Source organism: Aptenodytes forsteri, unplaced genomic scaffold, assembly GCF_000699145.1.
Source record: "Aptenodytes forsteri isolate BGI_AS27 unplaced genomic scaffold, ASM69914v1 Scaffold479, whole genome shotgun sequence".
NCBI lineage: Eukaryota > Metazoa > Chordata > Aves > Sphenisciformes > Spheniscidae > Aptenodytes > Aptenodytes forsteri.
Genome location: NW_008794627.1, coordinates 1,361,331 through 1,388,368, shown reverse-complemented (window position 1 = coordinate 1,388,368; position 27,038 = coordinate 1,361,331). Strand labels below are relative to the sequence as shown.

At 40.6% G+C, this 27,038-nt stretch overlaps 1 protein-coding gene across 1 annotated transcript in view; it reads right to left on the bottom strand.

Moving 5' to 3' along the window:
- The window catches only part of KCNH5 (potassium voltage-gated channel subfamily H member 5), a 154,361-nt gene that overhangs the window by 90,901 nt on the left and 36,422 nt on the right, over positions 1-27,038 (bottom strand). Inside the window, exon 7 of the mRNA XM_009273378.2 lies at positions 13,122-13,551. Coding sequence (XP_009271653.2) covers positions 13,122-13,551 — 430 coding nt within the window. The remainder of the gene's footprint in view (positions 1-13,121; positions 13,552-27,038) is intronic.

The following is a 27,038-nucleotide window of genomic DNA, read 5'->3' as shown; positions in this document are numbered from 1 at the left end:
ACTTAAACTGTGTAAAGAAATGAAGTAGTAATTGAAAATGCAGGGAAATTCTGATAATTTTTTTTTTTTTTTTTTTTTCAAAAATGCCCAAAGCAGGCTGTGGGATCTGGAGTCACTAGCTTCCTAGTGACTGTAATCCTGCTCCAAAGCCCATCAACACAACACAAATAATGTGCATCTGTTACGATCCCTGAAAAACATTAAGGAAGTTCTGCCAATAAAGATTCTTTATTTTGAAATGAAGACTAATGCTTCAGACAAATCTCTCTAATTCTGCCATTTAAAATCCCATCTAACAGCCGGTGCTACCCCTTGACTTCCCGGAAAAGACAGCAGAGCATCCTCGATATGGGTACAACCATGGGCACGCGCCTGCTCCTACCCGAGGAACAGAAAGGGGACAAGGAGCTCAGTGGCACCAACCACATCAGCTCCCGCAAGGTCTCATGAGACACCAGCAGGCTCACCCGTGTTTCGCTTCTCAGCAGGACCAGCTTTCGGCTCCTGCTGCAACTGAAACATATGTGATAGGGCTCAACACGCCGTCACACTCACCCAAGCACACACACAGAGTCTTGCACATCACTGAACAGACCTCTCTGCTAAAATGACCTCATGCACGGGGAAAGGGAGGGTTGGCCAAGGACCTCCAAGGGCTGTGACCGTGCCACAGGTGTTGTAGGCATCTCACACACTTGTTTTCCCCTTTTCTCCTCCTTCACTTCATTTACCTTCAGACAAGGAGATTAGATTACAAGCTCCTTCTTGCATGACCAACCTTCACCCACATTTAATCATTTCAGACTGACATCCTCCAGCCCTTTCAATATTTTCCGATACAGCACTGACTCCAACGGCTTTTTTCTGAACTTCTTTACCTCACTGACTTGCCTTTTTTTTTTCTTTCAAGTGCTAGAAAGATTGCGTTTGATTAACTAGAAAGTTACATTTCCTTTAGGTAAGGTGGACTATCAATTTGGGCAGGAAATATCTGCAATAATGAGGCACAGTAGTAATCTTCTTTATGCCTCAATTTCCTATTCAAAAATAATGGAGTGGAAGCATCCGTCAGATTTCGTGCTTTAAAACGTTTCTCGTCAAGAAGGAAGAAGGTGGCAAAAAGAAGCTACTCCTTTCACCATATAAAGGAATGATAGTTTGTTCCCGTGTCTTTACCAAACAGGTGATCATTCAAACATACCATGTAAAAAAATCACTTCCAGACATGGGACCTTGCTGAAATGGATGGTGAGGTTTTACAATATGGGTACATGAATTTTAGGCATGAGTCCTAGCGACCTTCAAATGGGACTTACCCTCCTAATTCTCTTTTCACTATATGTGGAAGATCCACCCATAAACCTTAAACATCAGAAATGTTCCTTTCATTATGGCTTGCGGCCAGAAAAACACTTAAAGGTAAGCTCGCATTAAGCAACAATAAGGTCAGTGGGACTATTCGAGTGCTTAAAACACACCGCGTGTTTAAGGTCCCAGTTCAGGAAGGACCGAAGGACCCGATTAAATGCTTTTAAAAAATAGGTAAAAATTCATCACAGCTCGCTCTGCCTTCCTAGCCTTTAACCTAACGTCATTCAATCACATATGAGGCAAGAGAGATGAGACTTAAAGGATGCAACATCCCATCCAAAGGCAGACAAAGTTTGCTTGTGTGACGACTGATGATGCTTTCAGGCTGTTCAACCTTCCCAAGGCATTGTAAGAATTACCATTTTTCCCTAGCTGCTACCATTACTGTTGGCACGTGCACACACAAACACAAATTTTGAAGGGACGCGGATATGACTGCTACTTCCAGTGTTCCAACTTCAGGAAAGATCCAATTTAAGGGGCTTTTACCTCAAAACTGACCACCTTCCACTGAGGAAAAACTGACACAGAACTCAACATGATGCCATTTCCATAGAGCTGGGCTTTTTCCTGCAGAGGAATTCAGCCTCCAAGCCGTCTCTAATTGTCACATCACCATGCAGAAATCAATGGCAGATATTTATAACCCCTCTTCCATCAACTTCATCCTATTTCAATTCTGATTACGCTTCACAATAGAGCTTTGAAATATGCTTTAATTTTCATTACACACTTTAGGAGAAATTAAATATTCTGCTCTATTAGAAAATCCTTCATGTTGTTATGCAACAAAAATGTAGAAAAAATAAGCTAAAAGCTTATTAATCTTTCAACTTTTAAAAAATATCTTTTCCTATTTGCTGGCCTTCTTCCTTTCACCTGCTTGCTTAGTTTCCCCTGGAAAAAGAGAGAAATTGTTGAAAGTGAGAAAATTGCCCCAAAATCTCAGTTTTCTCTTTTTTCTCAATCTTTAAAGAAGATTCTACTTCCATCCTTCTACTATTCTTCCAGTAGGTAATACCAAAAGATGTGGATTTTTTTAAAAAATACATAATTTAAAGGAATAAGGACAGGAAAAAAGAGGGGGAAATAAAATTTCCAAGATAAAATTAGTATGTTCTTTTTCTTTAGTGTAAGTCTTTATTTTCTTAAGGAAACAGTCCTGATGAAAACACTGAGGAAAGAACATTTAGTTGAGAACTATATTTCAGTAACAAAAACTTTTAAAGCCAAAAAAAGTCAAACTCCTCTACTGAAATTAATTTCCCTCTGTTTCCTGCAGATGGACTTGATTCAGACCCACAATGAGAACAGGTTCTTCTTCCATAAATAATCAAATCAAGATTCATCAGCTCCAAACAATGCCTTCCAAATATGTTAAGAGAATACGAACGCTACCATGCAGCCCTTATACTTGAGAAAAAAATCCCACTAAAGCTTTGTCTTACTATTGGACATCCCCATTTGTCTCTCAATGCCTCGCACGATTTGGATAACAGCAGCATTTCCATAGGGAGCTGAACTTCCCCAGGATGAGCGTACCCCAGTGCGTGCATGCACATTTTACAGTTCAAACAGGGAAATGATGTAGGGTGAATATGCAGTGCAAACATGCAGCCACTATATCACAGACCATAGAACATCACTAAATGTTAAAGGATGGTCAACCATCTAGAGAAAGCGAGCTTTGCGAGCTTTGCCTTGCTTAACACGTAACAGAAATTTTCAGCTGTACCTTATTCTCCCTGCAATATCAGAGAGGTGTAGGGTTGGGAGGGACCGCAAGGGATTGCCTGGCTCAATTGCCATACCAAGGCAGGAGCAAGGATACCTGGAGCAAGCCTGACAGATACTCATCGATTAAGTGGAGTCTACCAAATCTGGTGGTGGCTTTGCCCGTGGACTGAATCCACCCGCAGCTGAAAAGTTTTGGTGGACTGATGTTGGAAACCCTGGTTTCCAACACCAGTCTTTCATTCCCTCCTAACTGACCTGATTGACCTTCAGAAAACACAGAGGACCAACATTTTTTTCCCTTTCAAGCACACTCTTTCCATGGTAGAAGTCAATCTTCATGTTCCCCTTCAGCTTACATCAGCTTAAACTACAGTTTGTTCCCCTGTTGCAACTGTTCCCCTGAGATCCTGTCTTGTAACAGATTTCTATTTATCTCCTCTCTCTCCAGCTGGTCTACAGCTTTCTTAAAGCCCTGTATCAAAAAAAAAAAAAAAAAAAAAAAAAAAAAAAGATGTCTCACCAGCCCTAATCCCAGCAGAATAAATGCCTTCTTCAGCTTGCCTATGACATTGCTCCTGATACTTTCCAGAGTGAGATTTACAGGTTTTAGTCCACTGTTGTGTGGACTAAACTGTTGTGTTTAGTTCACTCCACTGTGTGTTGTGTTGTGTGGACTGAATGTGTTCAGTCTGATTTACAGGTTTTAGTCCACTGTTGTGTTACATTCAGTCTGCAGCTGCCTACCACTTTCCCCCTCCCTTTTCCACCAAGGTCCTCTCCAGCCTCGCAGCAGCGGAGCCAGTTATTCCCCATACTGCGCTTACGTATTTGATTTGCCCTCTTTACACGTGGTGCATTGCACTTGCCTCTATTGACATTCACCTTGCTGATTTCGGGACGCCTTTCCAATTTATCGGGATCATTATGGATTCTGATGCTGTCATCTAAACCGCTTGCAACCCTTCCCACAACTCTCCCGATGTACTCTCTCTATTCTGTCACTCAACTCTGCTAATGAAAATGTCGAATAAAATCACACACGGGGCAAAGACTTCTCTGGCAATTCCCTCCAGGTTTGACAGTGAAGCTCTTGATTACTTTTTGAGAGATATTTTTCAATCAGTTATCGCCAACTTTGTTATGACTGTGGTGAGATCATCTCTCACTTGTTTGCCATGAGACCACTATGCAGAAAAGTGTCAGAAGCCTTTTAAAGAGTTCAGATATATTGTATCTACTAGATTCCCCTTATTCACTAGGCAGTTATCTTGTCAAAGAAAGAAATCAGATTAATTTGCCATTAACTCATCTTGACAAATCCCTGCTGGCTGCTGGCCAGTGGAAGAAAACTAGTTTTAATCATTCATGACCAAAATATTCCTACTGAAGCACAACCAGATTTTTTTTGACTCAGCACTGGCAGGGATGTACAGCAGGTACCCAGGGAAAGATGCCATTTTGGATGCTATCCTGTCCTTCTTCCAAATTGAAGGGAAAGGGGTAAAGCTCTTTAAGGAGGAACCTGCAGTCATACTCCCACGTAGGGTACACTTCCACCAGTGGAAAAATTTTCCTGATCCTACCAAGGTTCTTGCAGAAAAAGCTGCAGGAAAGATGAATGAAGGTGAGAGACGTGCAGGCTCAGTCCTCAGTGCTCTCAGTATTTTCAAGAGGAACATGACATTGTACTACTTCAGACCTACAGAAATGAGGCAATGAGAAACCAAGAACTAGTATCTGTCATCTTTTATCCAATTACCTGATACCTCTTAGTACCACCAAACATGTTACAGTACCACAGGCAGTAGTGCAATAATGAAACCTCCCAGAGATTTGGGCTTTTTACTTCTTCTACAAAAACAACACAAAAAAACCCAACTCTATCAGCCTCTCTGGATGTGCAATGATGTCACACATTTTTTCAGTTCTGAAATTCAACCTAACAAAATTTAGGCAAGGAAATCTCTTGATTGACCTGAAAGAATAATATTTTAAGGCCTGATTCAGTGGTATGATTCAATTTTTCTACAATGGGACACTTCCTAAAACAACTTGTCTCCTCACTCCACTGCCCGTCCAAACAATTTTCCGTACACTCTGGTCGATAAACCATAGCACTTGTCTGCAAGTAAAGCTAGGCCAATATTAAGGAGCTTTAACAGAAAATACCTGCTTTACCCACTGAAAAGCAGTGCCCACTGAGGACCACAGCTCCACTAAAATCAGGCAGGATCTACCTGGGTTACTGGCCTGACTTACTTGGGTAACTCTCCCTTTTGAATGCCAACCACACACAGGTATTATCTCATGCGTATACAAAATTAAGCCCTGCAGATTTCCAAGGATCTCTGTGCAGACACAGACCTAGATCACTCACTTGGCTTTCTGAAACTTCAGAACACAAAACCACGAACAATCTCCCTAGCCCCTTCCATCCAAGTGGTATAATACCTTGGGGATTATTTTTTATCTAAGATTTGTTTATACCTCTAGCACAATATGCTATAAAGCTGTGCTGTGTTGTGAGCTAGTCGGATATATTTGCTGATCTAGTTGGATTAATTAAAACTTTTTGCTTCCTGAGAGATACAGATGTTATGAGTAATCCGTGACAACCTGATAATCCCTCTGGGACCATCTCAGGTGGTTGCCTGCACTGTGTGTGAGCAAGAGCACTGTGTAAAGGTTGATTATCCACATTTATGTATCATTTATTTAATAGCAGTTTTCAGTTGTTTTAAGTAACACAGCTCAATAGCATGAAATAACATTTCCTTCTTCATTCTTACCTCTCCCACTCACTGCCCCATCTCTCTTGATACCATAAATTCATTTAAACATATCAAGCCAATGATAATAAAAGTAAAGCTTATATAAACACACGCTAGCTATAACCTTGAAAAAAAAAATCCCATAAAGCTTTCCAAGGAGGCTCTTTTACAGTTTTAAAGCTCTTTTAAAGACACATGTTTTTGCTATAAACTAGAACCTGAATATCTAAAAATCTACCGCCGTGTCAGAGTTAGAGCAAAACAAGGCGCATATGCCCCCCATGGTGCTTCTGCCAATCACCCTTGTTGTATCCACTCCAATCTCACTGAAGTTTCAAGAAAAAGTGGATTAACCTAGATCTTTTACTCCCTAAGAGTAACTTGTTTTTTACTGTAGGCTACTGATACGTTTATACTCTAAGCCTTTTCTATGCAGCTGTTCAGAGAATATTAAGATTGCCAAGTTTGGCTGCTGCACTGAGACCAATATCCTGCCTGGAAACACTTCATCTGCTCCAGCTGTGAGACATAACTGAGATTGCTAATAATGAAAAGATATCCCAGAAAAATCTTAATATCCTTGCTTTGTAGAGCTGATAGCACTTGCACTATGGTTCAGCAGTCCAAAAGTGTCAAAATGCTTTTTCAATGGCACTCAAAAGGGGAAATTTCCACTTGCAAGGCAACTTCTTGTAACTTTCTGTGTCACTTCCTCCTGTTTGCGCTGATGGGTAAATGTGAATGAACAGTTTTACTCTCTCCTGATTTGGTTGTTAAAGAATTTATCACCTTTCTCATTGCCTCATCTGAAATACTAAACTAATAAATTTATCCCCAGTTTCACTTATAACTTGTATCACCGACTTAATTATGCAGAAATCTTTAACCCTAGTCTTCTAGGTGTCCTGCCGCCTTTTGAGAACTTTCTTCAAGCTCTGAAATATCCAGATAGGCTCACTTCAAAGACAAGGGGTAGGGGTGATACACAGCTTTACTTCTGGTATTTCATCCACCGGGGTATTGGTGACAAGGCCAAATGCCAACCTGCCCAGAACAAGACAGCTAGAAATACACCCAAATCAGCCCTGGGAAAATCTTTGGCACCCTGTCTCAATGTTTAAAACCACTCTGGGACAAGCAGTTCTTTACTGCAAGGCAGTCCCCACCTCAACACCTCCTCCTCCATTAGCCCTACATCTTTTAGAAGTCCAATTAGAAACTAATGATTTCCTCCACACAATCTCCACCACCCCTAAATAAAATGCTCTGCCTTTGAGATGTAGTTATTAATGCACAGCTGAGTTTGCAGCCTTTCCGGGTAGATGCATGCTTGTGCAGAGGAGCAGGAGGGAAGCAGTTGCACACAGAAAGCTCCTCGTTCGGAAGCATCCTTGTGCCCTCCTCTCAGTAGCCTTGATCAGGACAGTTTTGCCAAACTATGTAGTAGATTCACATTGTACAATGTAGAAGACCATGAAGAAGTGAGAAGCTGCTTCATTCCTCCTTCACTGGTCCAAATTCTGTAGGACATTCAAAACTTTGCTAAGTCCATCCTGGCAATAACCTGCAAGCGATCCCTCCAGGGGGTGCAGGCTGTCACCCAGCTCTCCAGCCACCTCACACCGATTGCTGTGGAAGCACCCTGCACCCCACCTGCCAAACGCAGTTTGGGGGTTACATCTGTATGTAGCTGAAGCAATTAAAAGCTCGCTAGTGGGGCCATGCTCTTGTTCAAAGAGACGTGTTTCCCCTCACTGGCCCACATTTTAAGAAACTGTAAGGAGCACCACAAAAATTGGCACAAGTCCTCTGCTGCTGAAGAGGTCAAACCCTTCTGCGGCTCCTTGACGGGTGGTGCAGAGCCGTGTCTCTCCCATATCCCACATCTCTGCAGGAAAAGAAAATGCCCTTACACAGGACTGACTCTTGTAGGACACCCTTAGAGCAGGGTTGGATTTCAACCACAGCTAAACACTCAGGCCTATGAATTCCTACAGATGTAAAGCCTTCTCACATTACTATCTGTTGCTGTGAAAAATATGATTTAATCTATGTTACTGGCAACGATTTTTGCTAGAAGGTGCTATCTTACACATACAATTTCCTCGGGATCAAAAATTAAATCCCATGGACTCTTGGGATTGCTCATCTGGAAGTCTGCCAGACAAGCGCTTTCCTACAATTATACACTGTTATGTCAGTGCGTGGGCTTAGCCACTGCTTAACAAATTTACTAGATAAACCTCCGTGATTCATACAAACAGCACTCAAGTGGCTAACTACCATATTGGCAGGGAACTGATGAATGTTACTTGAACAATGAAAGAACCCACTTGAATAATGAATTAGTTTTTTGGCAGATCAATGGAGAGATGACTGACAGTCCGCGGCAGCCCATGTCACAACTCCAAAACAAGAGCTGAGCAGCAGCAAGGGGGGGTGCCACGAGCAACCAGCAGCCTTTCAGCATCGCTCGCCCAATATGGGAGGTTTTAGAACCAGAGGTGGCTCGGATGAGAGCATCTCACCCGATCTCAATAGGAAAGAGCATGTCCTATTCTCTCTGTTTAGTAAAATTAAAAGCAGAGCAGGGTATCAAGAGGAACCCACCCACGCTCTCCTTCATCAGCTCTCCCCTGAACAATAACAACTTGGGGTCAGAGTGACAGCAATCACATCTGTTTTCTTTTCCAACCTGCAAATTGGTATCATCCTGGGTATTTTTAGGATGAAAACAAGAAGTCAGCATTTCAAGCCATGAAATTAGAAACTGAGTTTTGGAAAGAGCTGTCTAGAAATTGCTCCAATAGCTGGCAGAAATGACCAATTTTCCAGAGAAGGTACCCTGTACAATCACCACAACAAATTCTTCTGCTCATACACAAAACCAATTTGAATTAACAAGTCTTCACCATAATTTAAAACCAGTCATTGAAAAATATCTCCCCCACAACCACCTCCCCATAAATCTGGAAGTAAATAGAAGCCAAAGCAAGCTAGGTATATGAGAAGTATCTCCCTAATGCAGGAACAACAAAGCACCCGTTCTCGGCTCTTCTGGGGACTGATGGATGACTAAGAGGTTCTTCTGGGACTTTCACATCCTGAGAAACAGTGAAGTATTCAACATTCATTGACATTCCTGCCTTCGATACCTTGTTCTGACCTTCCCTTGCAGCAATGATCATAGGAGCATTTCAGTGACCAGTGGAATACAGCGGATTTCTGTTATTGCTTAGATGAAGTATGCGCTGGGTTGGGCCCACTCAGCAGGACAAAAAAACTCATGTAAATGCCATATTTATGGGGCTAGACTGACTGCAATCTGCTCTATATCATTCAGAGCAATTTCATCGTTGCACATGGGCAGGGGCAAACCAATTGCTCCAGGTTACACAAGAAGCCTGCAGAAGAGTATCAGAGACCTTTCGAGCTGCAAGCTGGGAAGCTGGCCACTTTTCTCCCAGTGGAAGCACAGGAGGAAAGACGGCATACGGCAGTACACAAACGCTTGGCGTTTAAACGTTCACACTTGTTTCTTCAGAAAAACTCATTTCTCCTGAATTCTGAAAGCTGTTTTGCCCTGCCATATTGCCACCTTCCCCAAAGTGCCTTTTCCCTTTTACAGACTTTCTGCTCACTGAAGTCCTGGCTTTGCTGAGTTGCAAGATAGTAATGGTGTACAAACCAAAAGTATCTTTCTGGCTTCTTTCTTAATACATTCCTTGCTGTGAAAAGCACAAAACCAGTTAGTTTTACATCTTCATCTATGGCTGGGTTGCAGAAGCCTAAAACCTGCCCGTGGACCGAGCTGGAGCAACACGCAGCAGCAGAGACAGAGTTTCTTGCTAGAGGCTGTGAGCTGACAGAAGATAATGGGAGGTTTACAAGAAAGGTCCTTCCTGAATGATAGACGATTCCTGGTCCATTCAAAGGATCTGACGGACCTAGTTGTTTGTTCTGTTCTGTGCAGAGGGGATGAAATGACCTATATCAACACAAAAGGAGCTACAAAAATCAGATTTTCAATGCATATTCAGCAAATCTAGGCAGCAAATGCAGAATAGGTGTTTAAACAATAACCCTTGTAAAAACCTTGCTCCCTTGTCATTGGATGCTTTATGTTTGCTATTTTGAGCTTTTCAAGTGTCAAGAAGCAACAGAAAAAATATTGCTGAACAGCACCGGACACCAAGAAAAAGCAAGTGAGGCAAAAAGAAATCTGAAGTAAGCTCCACAAGATGAGGTTAAGTTATTCAAAGCTCTCTTTCCTGCAAGACAGGTGATGTATTTCAGTCTAAATGTCCCACGCGATTCTGTCCTCAGTGAACAACCAAGTGACAAACTGCCAATCAAACTGAAAAGCAGCCCCACTCATCTGGGTTTCCCCCGCCACTGCCCCGTGCCAAGCAATGCTTTATCAGCAGCTACAGAATCTGAATTTGGCTATTTTTAACAAGTACACCATTTTGCAATCCTGCCCACCAGAAGGATTTGCAAATCTTGTCAAATACTCCTCCCAGGTCCTGATAACTTTGCCAGCGTGAATAGGAAGCTTCAGGCTTGCAGAACAAGCCGCTGCTAGCTGACAACGCAGTGAAGATTTTCTTTCATATCTGCAGTTTGCACAAGTAGGCAGCTGGGATTGTGATGAATTACTATCTCCGATTCCACTGCTAACTTTAAGACATTTATTTGGCACAGTCTGTTAGAAAAGACGCTGCCAATATCAACTATTGGTATTAGCAAACTTCTTCAGGAAAATAACCAAAGGTATTTCACAGTTTCTCTCTGCTTGTAACAGGAGTCAGTTCAGGGACCAGTTTTTTATTGATTGAACTGTAATTGAATTTTGCTGAATGTTTATCTCAAAACATGTTTCAAAAGAAAAACTGACACATCTTGTTTTGAAAACAACTCGAATAATTTTCACTTCTTAGTTACACCTTTTCTTGGGGCCAAATCCTTTCCCCAAGCTCACTGGCCACTTTGCCTGAGAAATTGCATTTTCCATCGGCTATTTGTTGTGCCTTCCTGTCCCATTTTGGTGTTCAGACTGTCATGTTTTCAGCGGCTGGCACTGCAAAGCATGTTTATACAATCCTGCAGGTCTGATCTCTTCGCAGAAATATTGCAAGTACAAAGCCCATGACCAGTATCTATTTGGAAGTTGGCATATTTTCTAACCAGTATTCAGGCAACCAAGCAACTCCTTTAGATTTCAGGAGCAGTCATCATGCTGATGTGCATGTATTGAAAATCGTCAAATCTTCATTGATATGTTTGCAAAAGATTTAACTGTTTGATCATAATTGAGCATTTTTACACTTGCAAATAATCTAAAAAGGTTTCTTCTGTCTGTAGCCTTCCTGCATGCCACAATGCTCTTCACCCCACTCACAAGAGAAGCCACATTTATTTTGATGGCATTATTTTTATGCAATAAGCAACGTCACTGTCCTTTTGCCATGCTTCTTGAATTTTAGATGCTACTTTTGACTTTGCCCAAAAGCCTATAAACCTACTCATGGTTTTCCAACTACTAAGCTTACAGGTACCACTTATAAATTTGACATGTACATTTAGTAATTTTGTAGGTAACACTTATGAAAACTGTTAAAATCAGCCAGTGGCACATACATTGGTTGTTGTAAATGTCAACTTTGATACTGCTATGTGTATTTCCCCATCTTTAACATGTGTTTCAGAGATGAAAAGGCAAGAGTACGTTCCACCTAGAACAAATACAAAGCAGGTTACAAGCTCCATTTCCTTTTCACTTACTGAGGCCATGTATCTATTTTGTTATTACTACTATTATTATTCATTACGTTTTTATGGCTCTCACCCTACCCTCAATCATTTACCACGGCTCCTTATTTCCTTCTGTAGGACCCTCCTCTGCAGGGCAACAGAAGTCCCCACAAAAGACAAGGGAAATAAATATTACAATAGTTAAAATGTTCTATATCCACTTTATTCGCCAAATCCCCAGCCTTCTGTAAATACCACAAAGCAGTTTCCACAAATGGCTAATAAGCACCTATAGGTTTTCTATAGCCTAGCTACAATAGCTCATTAATGCTCTAGCTTGGGGATTTGCTTTTTATGGACTTTGAAATGTTTTGAAACACATCAACCTGTCATGCAAAGATGCTGTTCAGCAGAAATTTCATTGCACCACGCTGCAAGCATAGTCCTAAAACTGCAACCTCTCTTTTTAAAAAGCATTTAAAAATCTCCAAACAAATGGCTTTAATCTTCTTAAGACCTAGAAAGACTGTAGCAAGAAAACTTCCTTTTTATAGTTCAGTATTTCTCTGAGATGAGCTCAAAGTGTTAGCCAAGATAATTATCAGAGAGATTATGCAGATCTTATTTTCAAAAGGTTTTGTTTGCTCTCTTGTTACATAATTACTTAGTGTTTGTATGGAGCTCAGAAACTAGAAAGCATCAGAGAAATACCAAGAATTATTTATTTAACAGAAAAATAATTCTCCCAAATGATATTAACATAGTCAGCAGTCTTTACTATATTTTGAAGATTTCTGTTAACCTGGAGAGCTGCTCAGTGATCTAACCTTGGCAGCACATGACGTGAGAAATGTGCCTTACCACTACTGTTTTTAGAGTATTTCGGCGGAGCTGCGAAACAGCAGGAAGCAGAGAAAAGGTGCAATATAGTGTCTTACGATTTCCTTCACTTCTAGCTTTGCTGGTGACAAAGGTCACAACATTCAGGAGATAAAATCAGGACTTGTTTTAAGTCAAACCAGTGCCATAAAGTACACAATCACTTTATGGAACCACTAAATGTTTTGAGAATTGGCTAAAACCACTTCAAACTTTTCCAAGCCTGTGCAAGTTTGTAAGCAAAACTCAGTCAGACTACCTGAATTTGAATATGCATTGTAACTTTTAAGCAAATTCCAGCCAAGACCTTTCAAACACGATCAAAGCCATCTTTAAAGTGTAAAGAAGAGGCCCTGAACTCAATATGAAATTGTCATCGGGCACACTTACGTACGTACTACACTTAGTTTCACAAACAATTTAAATCTATAGCAACTACACAATGTCAATTCCTGTTTTCACTAATTCCAAGTTCATTTCATGATTAGTTACAGGTACTTTAGATTTTTTAGGATGTCAAGAAAGCTTACAGCAAGTGTGCTATGCAACCATCATACTAGCTATACAGCTACCTTTTGCTTAAACACAATAAAATGAAATTCTACTTACAGCCAACCATCATCATGGCCACCGAAAAAATCTTCTCTCCATCAGTGGTTGGTGCTATGTTTCCAAATCCTATCGTTGTAAGGCTTGTCATGGTAAAGTAGAGAGAGGATATGTACAAGGAGTCTTTACTAGGTCCTCCTTCCCACTGCCCTGAGCCAGTGGTGTTGTATCGATATGGTGTCCCGATACTCAGTGCCAACTGGTAGAGCCAGCTATCTGTTTTGATTGTATTAGTGACTTCATCTATAACTTCGTAGTCCCCGATGCTGTACCATATGCAGGCTAGCCAGTGGGCCACCAGTCCAAATACACACACCAACAGTACCAGTACAGCAGCACCATATTCCAGATAATGGTCCAACTTCCTGGCAACTCGACCGAGTCGTAGAAGACGCACCACTTTTAAGGAGCTGAAGAGGCTACTGATCCCCTAGAAAAGAATAAAAATCATTATTTCATCTCAAATATCCTGCTGGTTAACACAGAAGCCTGTACAGTGATTCCTGCATCTGCTTTAAATTTATACCGTTTAAATTCTATACCGTTTTTTCATGCCCCAGATGACAGAATACAAGATCAAACCCTCCTCCCCCTCCAGTACTTTTGTTCTCATCAGGGTAAATCAACTTTGGCACTCATCAGGTGGATAAATTACTCGTTCAAGCTCAGTCTTTCCAAGTAACAGAAGAGTTCTGTGGAATCCAAAGTGAGAAATGGCATGCTTATTACAAAAAGGAGTAATTTGATACTTTGCCAGTTTGAAGTAAACAGGAGACTCTGCTTTGACCTCAAGGAGGTCAAACGTGGTGGAAAAGCAGTCACAGATGGAACTACACCATCCAAGCAGAGTCTTCTCGAAGCTTCTCAGAGAACAGTATTCTATTACATCCAAGCAGAGGATTGCTGTTCTGGCCAAAACGGGGGTGCGCCTACTTCAACAACCCTCAGCATTAACAGATGCTCAAGAGAAACGTCAGAAAGTAATTGCAATGGGTAACTGCAGAGAAATCTGCCTATTGTTCCTCTCATCCACCAGAGAGCAGCTGGGTAACTTCCTCTAGTCCAACAGTCTCCACCTTACATTATCCTTCACCACAGCTAATATAACTCTGGATATTTTGTTATTTATAAGAAGTCTCACTGACTGAACATGGAACTAACAACTGTGGGCACATCACCTTTCTGAGTGAGGGTAATACAGACCACAAGGCACTGCCAAGAAAACCACATGCCTTTGCAGATAGGGTTAATTTCCTTCCCGATCAACAGACTTTGCAGATATTTTCCTAAAGCAAGTATTTGTGTGGTGGTTTTTTTCACGCAAGATAAATGAAGTACAAATAAACAGAAGTACAAATATTTAGGGAATAGAAGCACAGGGACCATCAAAAAGTTAATAGAAACATCTGAGAGGGAACAAGAAATGTGTACGTCCTCCTCAATGCACAAATGGTTTGCAATGTACTTTAATAGAGTTTATAGGTGCAGAAAGGGAAGAAAAATACGTTCCTGATCTATTGCAAGCCCATGATATACCTAACTTGTGCATTAAATTAATTAGTGGCTCAAAATAGAAGGTTTGTAAGGGAAGGTTTCCAATATAAAACATTCAGAAGCTGAAGACGTTTAATTTAAAGTAGAAATTAAGACATGGAAAGCAATGAGGCAAACATTCCTAGTTACTGTGCCAAGATTAAATTGCCCTTTTCTATGCATCATTATCAAATCAGTCTAGTCAAAACACTGGCTAATTATATTATCAAACAGTAAAAGACTGGAGTTTCTGCAGTTTTCCATACCAGAAAAACATTAATCTCTTTCACACCTGTTTCTTTTCGCAACTAACATTTGAAGGGTAACATACATCTGATATTTCTAGATGTAATCTGTTCAACAAAGTTCTTGTATGCTTTTCAAATCCTGTTGGAATTTGTTTCAGATCCCCAAATCCTTAATAAATTGAAGTTCTGTATTTGCATTCAAGCTCTTATGATGACTAATACCATGGAGGGAAGTGGAATTTTCCCAGTTTGATTTCTGTATTTTGCATTTACACAAGACACAGATCTAGTTTGTCATTCTTATTTCCATCTAAACGTGTATCTACTTATTTGCTTTGGGATATATGTCTGTGAGGCACTCTGAACAGCCAACTTGTCCAATAAACTGGGAAGTCCCTTACAATGTTCGTTACACAATGGACTGGGGCCAACGGACGTCACACCCCATAGAAACAACATCTACATTAAAAAAGAAAACCGCAGAGTAGTTTAGTAGTGTATTTCATGAAATTAATCTGCAGTGTGTTTCAGTGAATTAACTGTGATTCTGAAAGTTTACAACTTGCTGTGAAATCAAAGGGAGAAAAGAGTAGGCTGGTTTCTTGTAGGATCAGGTCCTACTGTGTTGGTCAAGGAGATACGCATTATTTCCATTTTACTTAAAGAGTCACTGTGCATTACCAAGATTAAGGCTAGGGAAGGAGTTACAGACCTGGAATCTAAATTGGGAAGTCCCCTTTTTGCACCCAGTAGTTTTAAGTTCATCCCAGTGGCAAGGCTTACACTGCACTTTCTACTGCACAAACCCAAACCGATAGTCATCCCTTCATCAGGAGAGTTTACAATCTGACACTCCACCCTCCATCCATATTACATCTTTTATCTCTAAAGTAGGTGGACAGTTTAGCAGTTGTACAACTAATAGAAAAATACAGCATTTATTTCAAAGTCTGGGAGAAAGTTTGTGCTGTGATTTTTTTTTTCCTTAAGCACATATAACAATCACATCTCTTATGCATAAAACAAAATGTTTCATTTTAGGTGACATTGAAATGTATTCTTTCCAAAGAGTAATTCATTTAAGTAAGTTTCACTGTAAGCCAGTTCAGTCTGACCCACTACTTTAAGGCCAAAAAATCCGAGATATATTTATTGAGCATTCACATTCCATGTCTAATCTTGCAAAATATAAAGACAATATTGGAAGTTTTAAAAGCCTATTCCATAAAACACTACCTAGGAAAGAGCAATTAAGCACATACTAATGAACATGTGATGCATCACACTGTTTAAGTACTGGGTTGGGTCAAGCCGGTACCTTTACACTTAAAAAAACCTCCTGACGATAAATGCACAATTGTTAATACACAAAGCTCTGCCTAAGATTCAGCAACAATCTCTTTGGTGGAAATTATGTGAAAGACTAACTGCCTTGAATTAAGTTTGGGCTATTAAGAAATTCAGTGTTCTAAACTCAACTGATTGCTGGCTGCCTTTAATTTCATTTTTCTTTTAACTGTATTTATGCTCCATAATGAATATTTTGGAAACCCTTCTTCTAAAGGATGAGCATCTGCTCTAACTGAAGTAACCTCAGCACTCAAGGAACAGAGAGGTGATTAGAAACCTTGAATGAAGCATGTAATCCCATTTGGCACTAGCATCATGTAAATAACGCACCTTTTTGATACTGAAGATCCAACCTTCTGGGAGGAGCATTTGTCACTCTATTGCCATATTTAGTCAATTGGGCCAATTGTCTGTAGTACCTGCTGGTCTGTGTTCCCTGACTGCGAATACCTCGTTACGTTATGAACCATCCAATCCTGCCCCTTGACGTTTTGACTGATGTATTTGATCATGTCTTAGATGAGGACATTAAGCTTGCTCATCTTCAGTCATCTCAGCTATAGAAATCTTTTAACTGAAAAAACACCTACTCCAGAATTGCACTTTGTGTGTCAAGTTTGGAACCAAATTCCTATCTGATACACCTCATTGATTGAAGTGTTACAAGTGTGAGTCACGGTAGACTTTCCAGTGACTTCTAAGGCCACTGGATCAGGAGAGGACACAAGCAGTAGCTCTGAACCAGCCCTTTTTGTACCACTGTTTCTATTTAGCAGACAGCTGAAGCCACCACAATGGATGAAGACAATGTCAAATTTATCCAGAAAGACATTTTTAAGGAATGGATGTTCAACTTTGGAATTAAATTAGCCATTCATGATTAAACAAAGCCCAAGTTTATCGACATAATCGCCTTGCAAAGTCTGTGTTCTCAAATTCTCTTGATATACTAAGAAAGGAAATTCAGTTTGATAGTGGAGGCACAAGTGATGACAGCACTCAGTCTGAAATGCAGAGGGACTGCTCCTTCCCATTAAAATTACCCAAATCTTGCCGTTTCAGATCCTAGATGTTACCACATCGTCAAACTTCAGTCTTCCAGGATGAAAGAAGTGTCTGTGTGTCTGACTAAACTTTTCTGACCAAAAGGCTGAGAAAGATGTTTCCTACAATTGTGATACGCGCCGTGGAAACAGACTTCTGCACCTCGAGTAAGAACAGGGAGCTGAGTTCTCTTGCGCTTAATGAATCCCTGATAAGCCAGGCAACAGGAAGGATGAAGCTGTCAAAGTCATGTTGTACAGGGGTCGAGAGCCAAACATGCAAGTGGATAAAGGGAACATTGTCATCAAAGGAAAATGAAGGTTAACAAGTGCGGGAAATCATTCAAGTTAATATGAGTGCCAGAGATGTCCTCCTAATCCAGGACAGAGAGAGTGGAGTCTGTTCTACACTAAAGGAGCAACAGAATAGCAGAGCTGCATCTTTGTAAAAGACATTAAAAGATTTAATCGGCTGGTTACTTGCTAATCTAGTAAGTCTTTCCTGCAGTAGGAAATTATTGCATAAATGTTTAAAAAGGTAAAATAAAAACAAAAACAGCCATTAGTTTCTACCTTCTAAATATACTAAAATCTGCTTAAACCTCAAAATTAAATCCCAGTGTGCTGAAATGGTAAATTTGTGCATATTTTTTTTTTTTCTATGAGGGAACAATGTGTTTTTAACTCTAGGCACTTTTTCAATTAGATTTCACTCCATGATTTTTTATTTATTTGTTGTTAGCTGTGGGCACATATGCAACAGCAACAAAAAAATGAAACTTGCATTTTAAATGTGTTCTAAAACTGAAATCCTCACGGCTCTGAAAATGGGGATCAGTACTGCATCATTTAAAAGAAAACACTGTCTCGGAAAAGGTCAGAGGAAAAAGAAGAAGAGCTTTTCACTATGTTTTGATGTTCAGCACATTATGGTTTTGAAGAATTTATGGAGTGGCCAAGAACCAGAGCTGGAAACCTTTCTACGAAATGCTGTAGGTCATGTTGCCACTGCAGTCAAAGGTGTGACTGCAGTATATACAGACCTTCTTAAGCTAAATTTAAGCTAATATGCTTAGAGTTGCTAGACACAAGCAATTACAGCAACCTGCATTCAGCAAAACTAGCCATTAAAGTGATCAAATCCTCTGAGGAGTTTGCAGCCCAGGCTGAGCTTTTTATCTCTGTGCCAGAGCAAAATGGTTTCATGTAAGTTGAGCTTGAGCACACCTGCACAAGCCACAGCCACATGATGGCTGAGCTCTAACCACCCTCCTGGGGCGGGATTCATCTCACATAATGCTGCAACCTCACGGCCAACCATCCAGTCTATGTGAATTGTCCAGCTTTCCTCCCTGGTGAGTGAAGAGAGGCATGTCAGAAGAGTGGTTCACCCAATCCACCTCAGACAGCCCGGGATGGGATGAATCACCTCCTGGAGCTGTCTCTCTCCCCTCCCACTGAATACGAAGAAGCTGAAGCCTATCACTTACGCAGCTTACGGGAGAAGAAATTAAACCCATCCTTAGAAATCTGGATAGCCCGGATCTGGGCAGCATCCAAACCTGTATTATGTTATTACAGAGATAGATATTACGGAGCACTGCCTCACAATGTGAGACTTATCTTTCTCGGTATGAGCTTGGAGAATAAATGCTATTAATAACAGTAGGCTGAGACTGTCTGCAGATGCAATAGCATGCTTATTTCTTCATTGAATAGCCAATTACTCCACAGAAAGGGATGCTACACTACATTTGGTTCTGATAGGATTTTGCAGAAGTCCCCATTGGCTTGAAGGAGGAATCGAATCAGTTCATAAAAAAATGAACAATCACAAAGTAAACTGGACTGGGGTTCTCGATCTCAAAAGGGCAAGAGCTGGTAAACTATAAATTATAGTATATTGAACTATAGACAATAATAAGTGAGACAACTGGACTGTGAGAGATAGGAGAGTCAGACCCCTGGCAGCAGAGGACACCTGGAATGTCCTTACCTCAAAAGGTACAAAATATCCAGAGGCTGTATCTCAAAGAAGGGGAAAAACTTATAAAGCTGGGCATCAGTTATAAATGAGTAAATAATCACCCAAGGAAGAAAACAGAAACAGAGAACTGACAATATATAAGAAATAAAAAATCGATCAACAGCAAGCTACACCTTAGAGGGTAAAAAGAATAGGGATAAAGTGAGAATTGCCAAATGTCAGGTTGAACTTTTCCTTGTAAAGAACATTAAAACAAATACCCAAAGATTCTTCACATTTGTAAATGAAAAAAGAACAACAAAAGTGATAAAGCTGCAATGAAGTAAAAATAATCCAGGCTTGGGCTAAAACTTAAATTAATTCTTAGCTTTAGTTTTCAAAGATGATGCTGATGTTTTCCAGAAAAGCTAATGCATCAAGAAGGAAATAAACTGAACAAACGTTAAGGGAAAGAGTAATTAGAAACATTCAGATAAATCAAAATGCAATCAGTGCAGCAATAGGTTTGCTAAGCTTAGGTTAGCCAGGATCTAGCCAAGTTTTCCTGATAGCTTTCTCTGCTAACACGCCCCATTTTCTAAATAAAAGAAATGCAGTATTTCGGTAATGCAAGGGGTGAAATTATTAGGAAACACAGAGAAAACAGGGACCACAACTGGGACTGTAAGGTGACTGAGGAACTTGTGAAAAGGATGGCAAAATGGAAACCATTAAGAGGAAGTCTAGCAAGGGTTACAAGTGGCGAATCTCGGTGATTTCGCTGGTTTCTTAGTGAAGTAAGCACAAATATTATATGGTCACAAAATCTGCTGATGGCACAGCTTTGGAACACACTATCAGTGCGAAGAATAACCAGGTGGGAATAAAGGAAAATGTGATAAAGCTTAACAATACAGAGTCTCAAGGCATCCATTACAGGGCAAATTAACAAAAATTTCTACAACTACAATGATCTTTAGCTGAAGATTACTAAGAAAAAGTAGTATTTGGGTATATGGGTTAATCCCACAGTGACTCAGAGCAATCAGTGGGTTGCACTCACAGAAGAGGTTAATCCAGTTCCAGGATGGATCAGTTGAGCGTTTCCACCGTCAAGAGGAAAAGCTAAACCCCAATTACAAAGCGAAGATGAATTCTCTGCCTGGAGTAATATGTACAGCTCTGCTCTAGAGATGTATTCAAACTTAACTCCGTGCAGAGAGAGGCAGCTGGAATGACCAAGAAAATTTTCGTAAAATTTCATAAATGAGGTTTCTAGACAAGATCAGTTTGCTTAGATTAAGGAAAGGAAAATAGGCATGTCTATGCAGGGGAAGGGGGGGATGACAGTTCTTTCTAAGCAGATCGAGGAGATAAACGTGAGGGAAGGAAAAGAAATATTTAACCAAGAAGGCTGGCACAGGGACAAATTAGCAGACTGCAAATTAAGGCAGATTTGCAGACACCGTGAGTTAAGGCAGATTTTGACCAGCTTATGGGAAGGGTGATACAATGAACCTGCCCACCAAAGCCAATGACTCAGTGACCCAAAAGGTCCCTGTGAGTTTTACCCCTATTATTTTTTTCTGCTTTTGTTTTTATCCTTTGAAAAGTTGAAGTGAGGCAAATACAGTCTCAAGGGGAGGATGCATCTCATCTCAGCCTAAACTATACTGTGGAGGGATCTGCATCTGAGCTAGTCACACTAACGTGTCATTACCGTCAATGGTGAGAAATAAGCATTTTAGGGCAGGGTGACTCCTCAGACCTGTTTTGGAGATGCGTCTTAGAACATGAGGATCCATACTCTGAACGTGCCTCTATCTCCTTGTGGACTACGCCTGGCCCTGTGTTTCATCAGATGAATCCCATGCTTAGTACCTTTTGAAATAGAGTCCAAATACTTTATTTAAAGAAGCATGGGAAAAACTTTCATTACCTTTCCTTCAATAGAAGTAATTCTACACAAAAAAATTCACCCAAACGAATCACTTAGCTGATTCTGTAAAGTCAAGGTATAGCTCAGCATTTGGTATTGAAGCAGTGAAAAAGGCACCATTTTTGTAAACTTTAGACAATCTTTACCGAGCAGTTGTTACATGATGGTACACAATGTAAAAGAAAACAAATTGCCTACAGATTTTGGGAACAACTGAAATGGTGAGTCGCCAACACGAGCGGGTGAGCCTGCAGGCACATATCCAGAAGGTACTATTCTGTACAGCGCAGGAGGCGTATCGAGGAGGACACATAGGCTGTTTGAAATTTAACCAGCAAATCATTCCCAAAAGAAATTTTTGAGTTTAGCTACTTAAATAGAGCTTAGCTCTAAAATCCCTGGTTAGCTCCTTAATGCTTCTTTACTGGAGTTAATGTTAAAATAAATCTTCCAATGTATCTCAGAAACCCTTCTTTTTAGGTAAACAATTCACGTAATAAAGTTGCATAGTTACAAATCAAAATGCTGGAATGAGAAAAATAAAAAAGCAACATTTCTGATTTATCACCACTTTGAGAACTGACTTTAGGGTTGCATTCAATTATGTAAATCCACGTGGGAGTAAGGGGCTTTGCTTCTACACAAGCTATCTAGATCCTGGGTCCAGATGCAAGCAGAGCCCGTTTAATACTTGACGCTGCACCACTGGTAGCAATGGCAGTAGTGACTGCAGTGAGTACAAAATTGAGTCCTTACAGCAAAATGACAGCAAGTAGGTTTCCTCATGCAATCTCTGAAAGCACCTCTAAATTTATTGCTTGAGATTGATCTTTTTTTTCCAGGAGCATGGGGGAGCTTTTCATTTCCGCCCCCCCAACACAAATGTCAATAAGCTATAACATTATAAATAAACTTCTAGTGAATTGTTTATGGCACAACTATACAATGCAATACATTTCAAACAGTGAATAACTGAGGCTATAAAAAGAAGGGCGAAATAAAAATATTTCTTCTAGATTCAAGTTAAGCGGGATGTGGCATCTTGCACTATTTATTTGTTAGTGCATCAGTGTGCCCAACCAGAGATCATAAAATCGGGTAACTTTCACTTACTTAGGGAAGGTGGACGGAGGATGAAATGGGAGGGAGAGGAAGGTGTGCCGCATCGGTTGGGACAGCTTCTGAGCAGGATATTGAACTTAGCTGATAGTTTAATGCCAGCAACAAACTACAAATTTCCTATGCCAATATAGGAATAAAAAGAGAAGAAATATCTGGAGAGAGTAACCTGAGCTGCAATGTTTCTGCAAGTACTTCTGGAACTACACATATCCCTGACACCAAGGGGTAGACGTAACACCAACCCAACCTTGAACAAAATAAAGACTCACACCAAGTTACAAGGCTGTCTCGCTAGTAAAACTTTGCTAATTCTGATATTAGCCATGCAGTTAGTTTCTCCAAGGCTGTACCTTGGCTCTATTTTGTGCAGAGCAATTGCCCATCCCTAAGCCTGCGAGACTTTTCCTCCCATTGATGGCTGTGTGCAGCCATCTCAGTAATGTGGATTTGTGCTACTCCCACCAGCATTATTTCAGTGAGTATCTGACCGGATTATTTCATTTGCCTCGTCTCCTTTGTAAGCCTTCCCCTCCTTTGAGAGCGAAGGGATCACGCAGGACTCAAAGCTTCCCTTGAAAGTGCTCCACACACAATTTGCCCCAACTGGACTCTGCAACACTGAATACGGCTTTGACTAAGGATTTGATTTAAATGGCTTGTAGCCAACATCTGCTTCCCAGTAACATATACAACACGTTAAAAAAAAAAAAAAAAAAAAAAAAAAAAAAAAAAAAAAAAAAAAAAAAAAAAAAAAAAAAAAAAAAAAAAAAAAAAAAAAAAAAAAAAAAAAAAAAAAAAAAAAAAAAAAAAAAAAAAAAAAAAAAAAAAAAAAAAAAAAAAAAGGGGGGGGTGGGGGGGGAAGACCACTGAGGCATATAATTAAAGTTCAGTATGCCATAACCCGCATCAGAGCGGTACAGCATGAGGCTAGCGGGTCACATCCATCTCGTGGGACAACCCTGCCTGCCCTCCCACCATCCCCTGCATCGACTCCGGTTCAAGCCTTTCCTTTCACAAGTTGCCCCTCACACCAAGATGACATTCATGTGTCTCCACAGGGGAACCTGCAGAAATATCCCAGACCTTGTATAGCATTAAAAAAGCTGGTAATTAAACAGTGGCAGAACTTGAATAAAACCTTAGCTTGAATAAAAGCTAAAGAAACGTGGTGCAATTCTGTAACTAAGTGCAATAGGGGCGATAGGGGTGAATAAGTGACAGGAGTGAATATGGTTGACCATCTATATAATATAGGCCTAAGCTGGATACATTTATATTTGGACACCGTAACCAAGCCATTGCACTATTATATTGCAGTTTTCTGCACACTACAGCAGGATAACAGTATTCTTCATATTTAATTGCCTTCCGACTGCATAACAAAGGGGAAAATGCCAGGTCCCAGCCCTAGTGCGTCTGCCGTTAGGTTGCTAGGAGTTTTCATCATAGTTTAACACTTGGCTGCAGCAGGGATTGAGTTCTGGGAATTATCTTCTCCATGTCAACCACCTAGACTTAAGAAAGCTAACTAGCCATAGACTTTATTTCAGAGCCAAAGCCACATTCTTGAAACACACCGATTTATCTTCACCTTGCATACGCCACTCAGACTGAGGTCCATAAACCCTTCTTCAAATATCTCCCAAAAAGGGAGTGTTTGCAGTAAAGCACTGCAGATGTGGATATGGCTAAACTAGTTGTATCCGTTTTTATTTGCTTTCAATTTACAGACATTGCTATTTTTGTTGCTATTAATTGCAGTGATGCAAAGAAGTTTCTGCCACCGCTGAAATAGATCAATAGCAGTAATCACAGGAAGATTTCAGTTACAAGGATTCCATGCCTTAATATGTCCTGCACAGATCACTAAATTTTAAAGGCCATTGCGGTCATGCAGTTTTACATTATTAAACAATAGACATAGAACTTCAGAGTTTTAGGTCATTTAAATTTGTCTGCTTTCACTTCCAGCCATTGGCTCATGAAAACTAATTTTTGCAGAAAGGATGATCTTTTATACAACTAATTTGAAAACCATCTATTTCACTATCTGTATGTACCATCCTGACATCTGGTCCCATTCTTCACAATATATACCATGTCATTTTAGGGCCATGTTTCTGGCAGAGATGAGATCAAGCTTCTAGGTTTTGTTTCATTACAAACTCAGAAATTCATGAATTTCAGTGGAAATTCCCAGAAAAGAAAAAAAAAAAGACACACCAATATTTTTCCAAATAGCAAAGGGGGCTTTTTCAGCTGTATTTAACACTTAATTTGTGGAAGCATTTTCCATTTGGCCAGAAGCTTGTCCATCCACCTAGTCTTGGGAATATTTATTCTATATACTAATATACAGAGGCTCAAATGCAGCCCTCAGCAGCACTGTACCAGCATGCCTTCAGCTGGGTGTGGGTACCTGAGGTCCTTCCAGCTCCAGGTACTCTCCCAATTGCATGGCTCCATGTGGGGACAAGAGCCAAGCACCTGCACAACACCCTGGTTTCCCTGGGATGTAAATCCATGCATTTGGTCCCAAAAGGAGTTGCAGTATGGTTTGACCACATCTGAACAAGCAATGGGATCAGCGTCCTCAGGCACACTGTAAACCCATCTGCTGACAATTTCAGCACAGTGTGACTGATAGTTGTGACTTGGACTTGATGGTTACGCTAACTATATACAACCTTTTGGTAGCCCAGACTAACAGAGGTTGGATATTTATCTCTCTCTAGTAGGCAGAACACATATAAAGGGTAAGCCTCAAGGTAATATAATTCTCTAGCTTCAAAAGTAGGGAGTCATGATTTTAGAAATGTAAGTGATGGTGCATACACCAATGGAAAGAGTTGTTACATACAGCTGAGTACTCAGGGAAAAAATTAGAATCACTACAAGTGACATGTAACTCCAAGACAAAAATCAAACTTTCAGTCGCTACATATTTCACAGCCTAATAACAATAGGAACTTCATGTGACCAAAATCTGTGGATCCAAACACCATATCCCCCATTACTCCAAACTTTTTTTCTTTTTTTTTTTAATTTAAGAGACAGACAGACAGACATGCACTTTTGGACTAAATCTGAAGTTTCAGAGAACTCTCTTACTTTAAAAAAAATAAAATCAGCCTAGTTTCAGAGACTCTGAGCGCACACCCTCCATTCTGGTTCGCACCTTGAAAATTGGCTGGATTCCTCAGTATGTTTTATAGTGTCCTTTCTCACACTTCTATATATGAAAGTTTTTCTTTATGGCATTGGTTTAGCCAGAATGTATTTCAGTGCAAGTAATGTTTCCCAATTAGAAAAGATGCCATGCATTTTTCTGATTTCTAGGACTACCATCCTACCAATTTTCTTAAATAAAGTACATATCCCACTAAAGATTCCACTTTCCTCCCTCTTAGCTCATTTTTCTCCAGCCTATTTTACTTTGTTTTCCTACCCTTTCAATACCACTTAGCCACTAAACTCCTCATCCATCACATCAATTTAGATCACTCTATGCTGTGCAAGGTGTCTCTCATTATCTTACCTTTCCCCCTCCTTGTCATACATCCAAATCCCCCTGAGCAGACTGTAACAGCCTGGCTCTGTAACTCCAGGCATGGAAACCTACACCTCTAATTCTGCCTCAAATCATCTTAATCCCCCCCCAGTTCTCAATTTGTGTGTCATAATCCTCTTCATCATATCCTTCTACTGAGGCTCTACATCCACTCAACAACAAAGTAACTTTGATTTGCAGTTATGTTTGCCTCAGGTGGGAATTTCACAAGACTCCAGCCTTGGCCTAATGTTGTCCATGATGGAAATGACACTGTTCCTACTCCAGCCAAGACTGACTGCATTTGAAGAACTCCAACCCTCAGTAAGAAAACTCACATTTCCTTTTTTCAAACTCCTTTTTTTAATCTTTTGATTAATCTCCTTAATTCTGACATTATAAAATAGCACTCAAGTGCATAAGGCATCTTATACAATGACTCAGCAGCCTCTGCATGACAACCTTCAAGCACCTGTATCACATCTAGTAGTCTACATCTACAACGGACAGACACAAACCTAAACTTCCTTGGCCGTACCCTTCTTTATGCGTGAGAGATTTGCCCATAGGGAGGAAAAAAAACTGCCTGCAGTGGTGTCCCCCCCTACTCATCTAGTCCCTTAACAACTAACAAAAGTGCATTTGATGCTTTATGTCAATGGCTCGATGTCCAAGTGGAGACTAGTGACGAGTGGCGTTCCTCAAGGGTCAGTATTGGGACTGGCACTGTTTAACGTCTTTGTCAGCGACATGGACAGTGGGATTGAGTTCACCCTCAGCAAGTTTGCCAACAACACCAAGCTGTGTGGTGCGGTTGACACGCTGGATGGAAGGGATGCCATGCAGAAGGACCTTGACAGGCTTGAGAGGTGGGGCCGTGCGAACTTCATGAAGTTCAACAAGGCCAGGTGCAAGGTCCTGCACATGGGCCAGGGCAATCCCAAGCACAAATACAGGCTGGGCAGAGAATGGATTGAGAGCAGCCCTGAGGAGAAGGACTTGGGGCTGTTGGCTGATGAGAAGCTCAGCGTGACCCGGCAACATGCGCCTGAAGCCCACAAAGCCAACCATATCCTGGGCTGCATCAAAAGAAGTGTGGCCAGCAGGTCGAGGGAGGTGATTCTCCCCCTTTACTCCACTCTCGTGAGACCCCACCTGGAGTACTG